Source organism: Parasteatoda tepidariorum, chromosome 4 (assembly GCF_982258835.1).
Source record: "Parasteatoda tepidariorum strain Cologne lab strain chromosome 4, Ptep-v5.0, whole genome shotgun sequence".
In the NCBI taxonomy this organism is placed as follows: domain Eukaryota; kingdom Metazoa; phylum Arthropoda; class Arachnida; order Araneae; family Theridiidae; genus Parasteatoda; species Parasteatoda tepidariorum.
The window spans coordinates 117500263-117513152 of NC_141758.1; the positions used below are offsets into that span (position 1 = coordinate 117500263).

The 12890-nt window shown below is 28.8% G+C and overlaps 1 protein-coding gene across 2 annotated transcripts; it reads left to right on the forward strand.

The window, feature by feature from the left end:
- The first annotated feature begins 238 nt into the window (after nt 1-238).
- On the forward strand, nt 239-11935 carry LOC147812635 (uncharacterized). 2 transcript variants are annotated; one of them, XM_087161960.1, is made up of 6 exons: nt 239-498; nt 1188-1317; nt 3683-3741; nt 6590-6683; nt 10036-10204; nt 11768-11935. In XM_087161960.1, the coding sequence occupies exons 1-6, from the start codon at nt 493-495 to the stop codon at nt 11910-11912; spliced, it is 603 nt and encodes a 200-aa protein (XP_087018086.1). In that variant the 5' UTR covers nt 239-492; the 3' UTR covers nt 11913-11935. The 2 variants fall into 2 exon arrangements, with proteins under 2 accessions (XP_087018086.1, XP_087018085.1); XM_087161959.1 differs by having other exon boundaries at nt 258-486.
- The last annotated feature ends 955 nt before the right edge of the window (nt 11936-12890 follow it).

Genomic DNA, 12890 nt, shown 5'->3' on the forward strand with positions numbered 1-12890 from the left:
AAGTGCTAAGCCCCACAAGACATCTCTGACCATTGAAAAATCCATAATGCATACCTGCCAAGTCTCCTGAATTGTACGACTATATATTCTCAAATTCTTGTATTTTATGACCGTATATTCTCAAATTTCTCCGTATTTGTTGAAGAAATTTAAAAAAAAGAAATTGGCAATAAAATATCTGCTGATGTCACAAATACTTCTCTTATTCCTTAACAGATACTTTAACAGATGGTGCTATTGCCAGTAATGTAGTATGTTGAGTGTTTATAGTTTAATTATAAATAATGGTTTTTAAAAAAATCTTCTTTAGATTAAGTTTTATATACATATTTTTTACTTCGCGAAATTTAAGTGCTTATATTATTTCCAATTTTGAATTTCTCCTTTTAACTTACATGATTATGTTTGATGTATCAGAACTTCACTCGTAGGCTAAAAAATGTCGCTAGTAAAATCTCCGTTATTTTATTTCTCCAATGTTGGCAGGTATGAATGCAAGTAGTTATGAGAATCTTCACCAAGAAATGGTCAAGGAATCATGCATTGGTTATTAATTGTTTTAAACTATTACCAAGGTTCATTTCTTAACCTTACACATTCAAGTATGTTGTCGGAAAAGAAAGTGAGGACAAAACATTTCAGCAACCGTGTAATGGTTTTGAATTCTATGTAAATGTGTTTACCAAGTGTCTTTTAAAATGTATTGATTCTGCAAGGTTCCGTAATAAAAAGATGATTAATTTATATTAATAATTTTTATTTATTGAGAAAAGGATTAAATAAATAATTTTGTTTTTTAACGACTGATGATATATTATGCGTATTTTTTGCATAACAGTTATTTATTTATATATATTTATTTAATAAACATTGATAAACAAACAGAATCAGTAAATTTTAAAAACAATGTGTTGTTATATTGTACAATTAATGATGTTGGTGATTTAAATCGTGCAACCCAAAATATTTCTATACAATTCGCTTTAACCAGTACATATTAATGTATTTTTGTAATTTATAAGTTTCGAACTCTAAAGAAGTATGAAAGAATGATAAATATGCATTATCAAAAAGTCTTGTTTCTTTCATTATTATTACTTCCTTATGAATTCAATATTTATGTGTAAATGTATTGTAAAAATATACATATATTTGATGATTAAAACAAAACAAAAAATTTTTTGTAGCTAAGAACGCACATTCTAGTGCCTACTCTTTTCCATGCTTTGTTAACTTATCAGGAAAACATTGCTTTAAAGAAAAGACTTAGCCAATGGGAAAGCAAACAGAATCTTGAATCAGTATCTAAATCTAAAGGTTAGTTGCTGCTATTTTTTTATTCTTTTGTTTTTAGAACTTCTATTATTCCTTACAAGTGTTTTTTAAAATTATTATAGTTTTATGTTTTTCTTTCAGAAACTATTTACCTTTAAAAACTTTCTTTATAGAAAATTTTAAATGCTTACATACCTTAAAAACCAATCTTTCAAAATATTTTTGCCATTTTGAAAATAAACCTGAAATGGACATTTCTCCAGTTGTTTTATAGAACAGTGTTTTCCCACTCAATTAACTCAAACGACCAGTTAAATATTTTAGTGTTTTATGGCAGATGGGTTAGGACTATTGGCATAATTTTTACGTTAACAAAATTGTGGCACTCAAAAATTCTTTGATCAGTTTATTTCTGATCATTCACTCATTCTCTACAATGAAAAAGGTTTAAAGCCTAAACTTACATAAATATAAATTAGATTTTGTATAGTATAAACAAGAGATCCAGATCTTTGTCAGTAGACTGAGCTAAACTGTTATTTTATGCTAAAACATGCATTTGTTGACAAATATTTTATTGACCATGCACAACAATGATCATAATCATTCAAAACCAATATAAATAATCACACAATTCTTATTTGTATAATTATTTTTAAATAATATCTATTTGGATTTTTTTTCAATATAAAGCATACAGGTTTTACGAAGAAAAAAAAATAATCCCAAGTCTTTTTTTTTTCTTCCAAAGAAACTGATTCTAACCATTATTTTTAAGGCAGTGACTCAGTATTTCACAATCATTCAAACTCAATATAAATAATTACTCAATTCTTGTTTGTGTAATTATTTTTAAATAGCATCTATTTGGGTTTTCTTTTTTTACTGTTTTTTATTACATTTAAACACAACAAAATGGATGTTCAGAAAACTTAATTAAAATAATAAGAGAATGTAAAAAAATAGTTGAATTTACTTGCACCCAGTTAACCAAAAAGGACATATAAAAAATTTATATATTTACTAAAAAAGCAAAATTAATGGATTATTGGTACTAGTTCATTTAGAAGGAAAGTAAAAAATTGCCTTATAATTTTTGCTTCCAATAATGGTCGCTTAATTTTGGTAATACTTACTAGTTAAAATTTAAAAAAAATAAACTAAGTACTCTATAAACCAAAATTAATGAAAAATGGCACTAATTTGTTAAGGAGAAACATATTGAGGCTAATGTTGCTTAATTAATTTTGGTAATAGGTACCACTGCTGTTGTATTCATTGGAGTAGTTTGAATAGGTACCAAAGATACTAATATAGATGCAATGTACAGGGTGGTTAAAATTAAACGCACAGTACTCAGAAGCTCATAGCTCCGGTTCTACTGGACTGGTTCTTCTTTTAGAACATGCGCTTGAGGTTTTTGCAATAAAAAAAGTTTAAATTTTCGATAAAAGTTCGACGAAATTTTCGGCAAAAATTTCAACTTTTTTTTATTGCAAAAACCTCGAGCGCATGTTCTACATAACGTATATTTTAAATTTCATTCGGATCTGTCCAGTAGAACCAGAGCTATGAGCCTCTGAGTACTGTGCGTTTAATTTTAACCACCCTGTATTATATTAGTGCATTTGGTGCCTATTAAAACTGCATCAATTCAGGGTGAGTTAAATCTAGGTAGCGTGGAAAGTTTTTTACGGTCCCTCAAAATAAATAAGTTCCGTAGAATATTGGTTTATTGTGGTAAATTTTAACTTTCATGAGTTGACTTCAATCAACAGCATCATGCCAAGTGATGAATAGAGTTAATCTTTAATTTGATGGGATGAACTACTAAGAATTAGTTTTGCTTAATCTAATAACATAAAGCCATCTGAAATGGCAAAATATAATAATTAATCAAAAATATTGGAATTAATTTAGCTACATAATTGTGTTGGTATAGATATTTTAGTTTTGTGCATGATTTTGTAGTGTTGTTCAGTACTAATTTATTGGTTATTCTTTTTTTCACCACTTATGAAGGACAAACATTAAATTATTTATACAAAAATTATTCTTACAATAATTTTTAGTGGATAATAATAGATTATTTTTCCAAATTACTACAAAATTATAATTGTACCAATTATTTCAAAACTAAAATTGCTGTTTCAAATAAATCCAAATTCAATTAAAATTAGCTGTTACAAATTACTCCAAAATACCAAATCATATAGTTATTTGTTTTCTTATCTCACAATAATAAATGATTAATTATTTTTACAAAGATTTTAAAAAAAGTGTTTTTTTTCTATTATCTAACCTATTATTTTTCTATTTATTTTAAAATTTATATCTTGCAAGCATGTATTTAAAAGAACACAAATAAATTCATTCATGGATATAACATATTTTCCTTATTTTCCAGATATTTTACTGGATTATAAAATGAACTTAAATGCCTTTAATCTAACGAATAATACAAATGTTAATAAGTATATGATTTTACGCCTGCAAACTGTACTTGTCTACTTTTTTTAATATTTTTAAATTTTTCCATTTAGTGTTTTTACTCTTTTTAGAATTATCTAGTTATAGTTCACTTTGTTTTCAATAATTTCACATTTATTTTGAGTATTCCATCTTTTAATTTTTGATGAAGTTTTATAAAAGCAGTATGTTTAGAGTTTTGGTCCTGTAAAGTGCCCTTTTTCTATCCCTTTTTTTTAACATTTGGTCCTGTAAAGTACCCTTTTTCATTTTGGATCCTTTTCTATCCCTTTTTTTAACATTTGGACCTGTAAAGTACCCTTTTTCATTTTGGTTCCTTTTCTATCCCTTTTTTAACATTTGGTCCTGTAAAGTACCCTTTTTCATTTTGATTTCTTTTCTATCCCTTTTTTTAGATATTGGTCCTGTAAAGTATCCTTTTTCATTTTGGTTTCTTTTCTATCCCTTTTTTTAGATATTGGTCCTGTAAAGTACCCCTTTTCATTTTGGTTCCTTTTCTATCCTTTGATTTTAACATTTGGTCCCTGAAGACCCTGTTTTTTTTAAAAAAAATTCGTACCAAATTCAAAAAATTCGTATCAAATGACTAGCTGATGCTGGTGCTCATTTTCTATTTCGTTTCTTTTTTTTTGTCAAACATAGAATGAGGGATTTCTTCCACTTTTTTTTCCAATTTAGATGGGTTGGCGTTGATTGAGGGAATTTTTGCTAAACTAGTTTCTAGTGCAATTTGGTATTAATCTAACACAAAATTGCACAAAAATACATTCTAACTTCTTCTTTTTGGTGGTAAAATTTTGCATGATTAAATCATAGTAGCATTATCAAATTCTAACTCACCCTATAAAAATATGTTTACAATGAATTGCGGTAGCCCAATTGTTAATTCATTATAGTTTTATAAAGATGACCAGTCTTCTAGCTGTATGAAAAATGTTGTTGATTGACATTGGTTTGTACAGTTTACAGAAGGTTTATAGTAATAAAACTAAATTTTAATTAGTAATATAACTTAAATTTTATGTGCCTTTTTATGTTTATTTTTGCAAAAATTTGAATCGTTTTAATACAAATGCATGATTTTCAGTTCATTATCAATTTTTTGAAGATCTTAATTAGTTGCAAGTCTGTGTTCATTCATTACCTTTATTTAGGTATATCTTTGTTGGAGCATCTGATATCACTCATGAAGTGTAGCGTTTTTAAAAAGTGCTTAAAGGTGCTTATTTTCGATTTTCATTTTTTGAAACCTCTTGAGAGTGCTTTTTTCTTTGGGTGTTTTTAAAAAGTGCCTAATTTTCCCTTTTCGAAAATGAGATTTTTTACTTTACCATGTCGATTTTCACCACAAATTATGCAAAAGCGTGCTTTTCACATTGTTCTATGCAACGTTTTCACAATTCATTCAATCACAATCTATTTCGGCGCACCGTCGGTCCCTAACTTATGAAAGTGCCAATCATTTTACATGTTTAATGAAATACTTGCGAGTCCGCATGTGTGTCTACTGAACTGGGTTCGGTGAGATTGCCCTCTCATGTACTACTGAGCTGCATTTTACTAGATATTCTCAATTCCAGGCTTCATTTTCCACCCTCTGATATCGATCCGAAAAATCTCTTGATCATTTTATAATGGCTAATATAAGTTCTTTGTCAGAAACTAGTTATTTTATCATGATCATGCAAAGTCTTTGAAAATTATTTTGCATTTTGTTAGTGTATATAGTACTTAAAAATATATTTTAAGTGCTTGAAAGTACTTAAAAGATGCTTATTTTTTGTTGATAGATTTGGCTACGCACCCTGTCACTATATACATAACTGCCGATTTTTACGCAGTTTCTATAAAATTTTAAATGCATTTAAATTTGCAGTAAAGTTTATGCTTTTTATTACTTTCTTGGATTTTTAAATTTTATTTAAAATGATTTGGACCACCACTACATATTAAAGGATTAATATTTATAAAAGTGGATGAAAATTAATACAATGTTATTTTTGAACTCTGAGCCAAATAAAACAGATATTTCTGCTGATAGTAGTAATAAAATTTTTATTTTACTACAACTGGAGAAAATCATCCTCAAGTTGGCAGGGACTATGTACATACTTTTCTTATAAAAAAGAGCAGATTTTAAATAAACTTGTCATTTTTTTCTAAAAAAGTTCCTCTTATTTAAAAAAAAAAAATGAGCCGTGATGGCTCAGAGGATAGAGCCTTCACTTTCCAATGAAGTGAACCGGGTTCAAATCGCAGCGTCGATACAAATACCGCACCCGGCTTGCACAGTGCTGATGTAAAATATCCTCAGTGGTAGATGGATCATGGGTGAGGGTTTCCTTGCCGTCAGACTAACCGTGAAAGGTTTTTGTGGTTTTCCACTCCATATAACGCAAATACGAGTTAGTTCCATAAAAAAGTCCTTCACAAAGGCAAAATTTCTCCCAATACTTGATTCAGAGTTTCCTTGTCTTCTGGATCAGGTCCAAAATTGCAAGGCTACGGAGTGGAACATTAGTAGTTGTAAACCGAAAAATTTGGGTCGGCTGTTCACCGACAGTTATATATATATAAAGAAAAAATATTTTTGGTTCCTAAGTCACTTTTTTAAAGTTCCAGGCTACTGAATACTCTGTGAAAGCTACCATTTAAAAAAGAAACAGCTTTTTTATTACCTATTAACTAAATTAACACTTTAAATTCACCTTTCAAAATTGTTACTGCATGCAAGTATATATCTATCGAGCTGTATATGTATTGTGTCAACTTTATTACTTTTTAAACTTAAGAAATAAACTAATTTTTAGTTAATCTGTTTCAGGTTTCTGATGCTGATATAGTCGATTCGTTTTTGAATGTTCAAAGAGACATGCAAGACTGTTCCGTTGAAAGAAAAAAAGTTATGGAACTTCAGAGTAAGTTATTATTATTATTGTTTTAGCTGAATGTAATTTAAAAATAATCTCGGTTTTTAACAATTAAATATAAAGGAATTGAGGAAGTTTAAAAAGAAAAATGTGTTCGATCATATTCAAACAGATCATATTCAAATCTTGACGCTTGAAGACAGATTTTGACTATCAGTCTCTCTCTCTCTCTCTCTTTGCAATTTTGAACATAATTTGGTTTTTGATATCAATAACTGGTTTTTGATATGACACTTCAAAAACCTGTTGAAAGTGTGAAAAACAGTTCAAAATTGTTGTAATATGACAAAAGTCTGGGACAAGTTTATTTTTTGCCATTTGGAGCATTTTATTTGCACAATCATACGCAATACTTGCTTTATATACAATAAGGGTCGCCACCCACCTGGAATTTTTTGGAAATTTTTCTTATACTGGAAAAATTTGAGGAATTTAGATGGAAACATGGAAAAATCGGGAATTTTAAAGGAACGCAGAATTTTTTTTTCTTAATTTAAATTATTTTACCCTGTTTTTTTTAAATGGAAATTTATCACCAAACAGCTGAAATGGCATCATATTAGCAATATTTTGCTTGCTTTAAAATTTACTATTATAACCCTGTTAAACTAGAATGCCACATAACTCTCTCACAGTTGCTAAATGAATGGAGAAACTTTTGACCTCTTTGGAAACTATGGGACTATGCAGTTTCTCACAGTTGCTAACAGAATGGAGAAACCTTTGACCTCTTTGGAAACTATGGGACTATGCAGTTTATTAAAGGCAAAGATTGTGGTGGAGACAGAAGAATGGGTTAGCTTCTGTTTATAAATGTTTTTTTTCTTTCTTCTAGTCCATGGGCTGATTCCAGTTATCGTTCAAGTTTGTTTCAATTCTTTGGGAGTATTTTTTCTTCTGGGGAAACAATTCAAAATGTTTTAATAACTTTATAAAATTCTCCAAAAATTAGTTGATTCTAATTTAATAATATATTTTTTATTGCACTCTTTTTTGAAAGCTTTTGTATTGTCATCCAATGAAATCTGTAAATTGTTCTTTCTCAGCAAAGCCAACTAATCACTCATTTTCTTACAATCGCTAACAGCAATGTTTGTCTAAAAATCGTTGCTCAATCTCATTATAACCTTTTACTACACATTTTATTTAAAAAGAAAGCTCTTTTGCAAACCAACTATATGTTAACATTTAATTGTATTGTTTTGTTGGTAAATATTTGACAATTGGTTCAAAATTGTAATTGTACAGTGAAAGTTTGTAAATGTTGCTTGCATTCCAAAGTTGATAACTGTTTCCACTTTTACCCTAAAAGAGCTGGCAAAAACTAAGGAATGTATGAGAAACATGTTAAATTATGTATAAACATAGAATATAGAAACTTTTGTTCATATGAGTTTATTAGGAAAGCAAAAAGTTTAGTTTTATGTTCTGCATTGTACACGTACAAATTTCTAGTTTGGCAATTGCACCGTAAGGTCTATCGGTAACCAAAATTTTAAACTTGATAATTTTAAACAAACAAGGTATGTTCAAAGTAAAAAATTGAAGATTTGGAAATAATGACTATTAACTTTTAAATATCAGTTTCAATAAGTTAAAAGCTGTTAAATGAAAGGCTGTATCATTTAAAATTTTTAACCTCTATTAATGAATCTCTCACAAGTGCAGTTTTTTTTTTAAAAAATCAAACTAATAACAGAAAATACAATAAATAATTATTATAGTAAACTGTAACAAGACAGGTTATTTTGCACAAATGTGTTGAAACATATTGCATTTTGATTTACAAAAAAAAATTAAAAAAAAAATCTCGATACACTTTAGATTTTTGACATCTGACACCAAAATGCATAATTAATTGTATTATGCCACTAAGATTTAACATAATTAAATTATTTTTTTCTGTTTAAAGCAAGATTCTAAGTCTCATTTGTATAATCTGCTTTGCTTTGGAAGATAATAATTGTTTTTATTGTAAATTAATAATTAATTATTTTTTATGTTATATTTGTTTGTTTTTTTACTAATTTTCTTCTTTTATTTTGCTTTTTCTTCTCTGAAACTCTGCTGCATTTTGCAAGATATTCTCAATTTCGGGCATCATTTTCCTCCCTCTGATATCAAACGGAAAAACCTCTGCATTGTTTTATAATGGCTAATATAATCAAGAAAATAGTTCTTTGTCAGAAACTGGTTATTTTATCATGATCATGTAAAGTCTTTGAAAATTATTTTGCATTTTGTTTATGTATAGTGCTTAAAAATATTTTTTAGTGCTTAAAACGTACTTAAGAGGTGCTTTTTTGTTGAAAAATTTGGTTATGCACCCTGGAAAGGTACTTTCAAAGTACCTTTATACACATCCATTTATTTTAAATTTTTTAATGTATTTTTAAATTTTTTACAGTATGACCAAAAGACATATTATATAAGATACAAAATGCTGTGTATTTTCTATGGGTTTTAGTTTCAATTACAAAATTATACAATATATATAAGAACTGTAAAAAGCACCAAATTTTCATGTTTTTAAAATGTGCATTTAGTAACTGTTTCATATTTTTATTATTTTCTTCATTAATTGCTTTATTTGCTTTGTAATGAAACTTAAAACATTATTTTAAATTTTTTAAGATTGGTTGATCTTCTTACAGTTAAAGTATATTGAAGTGTATTCTATTGTTTGAAGAAAAAAACTGTTGTTTATGGTATTGTACCATTTTAAATTTCGTGTTAACTATTACTGCTGAAGTTATTGCACAAATCTATCCCCATATCTTAGAAAAATCATCTTGAATAAAAATAATCCCTACATTATGATGAAGGTGACTACGTTATCATGAATTATTTTATAGAAATTAAGATTTTAGATAAGCATTTTATTTTAAAATTGTCATTGAACAGCCGATCCGATTTTATGGTTCACGACTACTAATGCCGTAGCCTTGTAATTTTGAACCTAATCTGGAAGACAAGGGAACTCCTGTATCAAGTAGTGTGAGAAATTTGCCTTCGTGGAGGAATTTTTGATGGAACTAACCCACATTTGGGTTACATGGCGAGCAAAACCTCCCAAGGTTAGCCTGATGGCAAGAGGACTCTAACCTCTGATCCGTCTACCATTGAGGATATTTTACGTCAGTAATGTGGTCGGTGCAAGGCGAATGCGGAATTCGTATCGACCAGCTGGGATTCAAACCCGGTTCAGCTCATGAGACTGCGAACGCTCTATCACGAAAAATCTTTCATTCTATAAGTTAGCAAAAGTTTTTTTTTTTTTAGAAAACTTGCATTTATAATTGAATTTGAATCAAATTATACAATTACTATTGACTTTCAGAAAATCAACTGTCAGAAAGTCTCAAATGCCGATTAAGAGGTAGATATCTGAATCTTCATTTCCAATACAATATGATGAAGATAAGGAAGAACTGGACAGAAAAACTTCTGTCAAACGAGAAACTTCTGATTCGGGATCTGAAGGTCCAAATGAAGGAAATATTGCACAGGTTCGGAAATCTACCATTTTATATTGTATTTATCCACTGACAATATGTATAAAACTTCATTTGCTTAAAAAAAATATGCTGATGATAATAAAAGTCTAAGTGTTTTGAGTGCTTAAAAACAGGTGCTCATTCTCAAGACTCCATGATGTGAGTGAGGAATATATTTATGCCTCATTCACATCTGGCGAGTCTTGAGGATGGGCGCATATTTTCAAGCTTCGAATCATGTTGATCTGCCTAGATTTTGCCACGATTTTGCCTAGTATCAGTTCCTGGTCAAATTATTTGACGCACTAAAGATTCTATATAAATTATCAATTGACTTACACGACTGAAACCAGTTTGCACTTGTTTGCGTTCGTGTATTAACTGGTTAACATTTTAATGCAATACTTTAAAAATAATTACAAATAGGAAGTATATGAAAAATCTCTAGAATAACACTCATTACATGTATGTTTAAATATAAAAGTATCGCAAATACACTCGTGCAAAGCATGCAGTTATTAAAACACTGCAGTGCGTCTAATGATTTGGTCGAATTAATAATAATGTACTCATATAATACCTGATATAATAAATATTTATATAATCTATCGTCTAATTTACATTATATATCGTTTAATTTAAACGTAAACAAGTGCAAACCGCGTAAAAGCAATAAAGCTGTATAGTATCACCTAATAATTAAGATTTTGCATAGAATCTTATAGTGCGTCGAATAATTTGGCTAGGGGCCGTAGATAATGCTCAGCCACAGAGGCATTGCGTACTTTTACCCGAAATATAGTAAAGGATAGTTTAGATGAATGCAGTAAACCATTCCGTGAACATTTAACGAAAACATTTTACAACATTCATAGCTTTCTTTTATTTACGGTCGCACTAGAGCTGCACAATGGGGCGACGGTCCGGGAAACATCCCCGAGGATGATCCAAAGACATCACAATTTTGATCCTGGCTCTTCCGTTTTGGTAGCCCGACGACCTGTGCGCGAGCACTTTATGGTAAAACAGTTTAACGAGGACCGATGATCAAAGTGGTCACCTACCCGCTTACTGACTCCAGCCAGTGATGCTTGACTTCGGTGTTCTACTGGGAACTGTGTCTTAATGATCGGGATCATTAATTAAATAAAAATGACCTTTCAGTATTGATTATTGACTCATTTGGTTGGAGGAAAAATTAGCTGCTAAGTTATTAGTCTACCAGCCACTGGCTACTAACTGAAAATTTAAATTTTCAAGTCAATAATCATTGTCAGATTAACTTTGGATTACTCAGTCTTTGCCTTCAACTAATTTTACTCATAACGGTTTTGATACATCAGATAAATAAATGGTGTAATAAATATCTAAAATCAAATTTCTGCGCAGATATTGGGTAACATTCTTGTCACCTATAGCCTTTGGAAGTTGTAATAGTTTTCTCTCCTAAACTAAATGTTGCAATTTTTTTGAGAAAAATTTTATTTATAGGATTTTTAACTACCAAAAACTTTACCTAAGTGTATTTTTATTATTATATGTAAATCGTGAATTACAGTTTCTTTTTCATTTCAGGCTTGTAATCAAGTTTCATCTTCCATGGATCTTAAGAAAACGAAAAATAAGAAGAGTTTTAAATTTTGAAATAAAATGTTTTACTCGAACATTTGTAATTAAAATATTTATTTATCACTTTTACTTTAATGATTGTTCCTTTTAAATATTTATTTCGTTTATTGTGAATTTCTGGTTTTCATTGTATATTCTTTAAAAGTTACCATTCCCTTGTCGACTTTGCCGTTCTTTCCAAGTAATAGCTAGGAGACGGAACCACTGTGAAATCCTAGAAACAAAGAGTGATTGATGTCTTGTTTGTATAAAAAGAACAATTCCTTTTTATTATTCAATAATATTAGATACCTTTTTATAGATTTTTTGTTTCTTGTGCTTATGACTGTGCACTTGCTTGGTATTACAGTTAACAGTTACTTGCTGTCAAGGCAAAAAAGAAATTCTATTTTTTTTTTTTTTAATAATATGTATCCACATTAGTGTTCAATAGATTGGTGATAATAACTGAGGAACTGTTGTTTATATTTTAATTCGATACGTATGAACATTTATTTCATGATGTTGTAGATTGAATATAAAGATTTCTGAAAAACACTTTATATTTTAACTGTCTAAAAAACAGACGTCGAAGTATATTTTGGTGGTATCCTTTTAATATCTATATTTTATTTATTATTATAAGCAGTAATTTTTAAATGTTTTTTTAATAACTATTATATTCTGAAGTGGTTGATTTTTTTATGTAATTTAAATACCAAGCAATATGAAGTATTATAAAAAAATACAGCAAATGAAATAAAATAGTTTTTAATAATATTTGTAAACAGTAGAGTTTATTTAAAAAAAAATATGTCTATTTCGTTAAAAAAAATAATATAAAAAAAGGGAAAATATTTAAAGAAAAAAAAAGGAAATAATAGGTGTCAAACGTGAATCTATATCCGATCGTCTAGTCTAGGGGTGCACAACCTTTTTGAGTGAAGGGCCACTTGCACAGCAGGTTGGCTAACGAAGGGCCACACAAGTATTTAGACATGTTAATGACAAATGTAATAATGTTTATTTAAACATTAGCGTTCCATTTTTTTATCAATAAACTTAGTAATACCAATAACTTAGTAGTGTT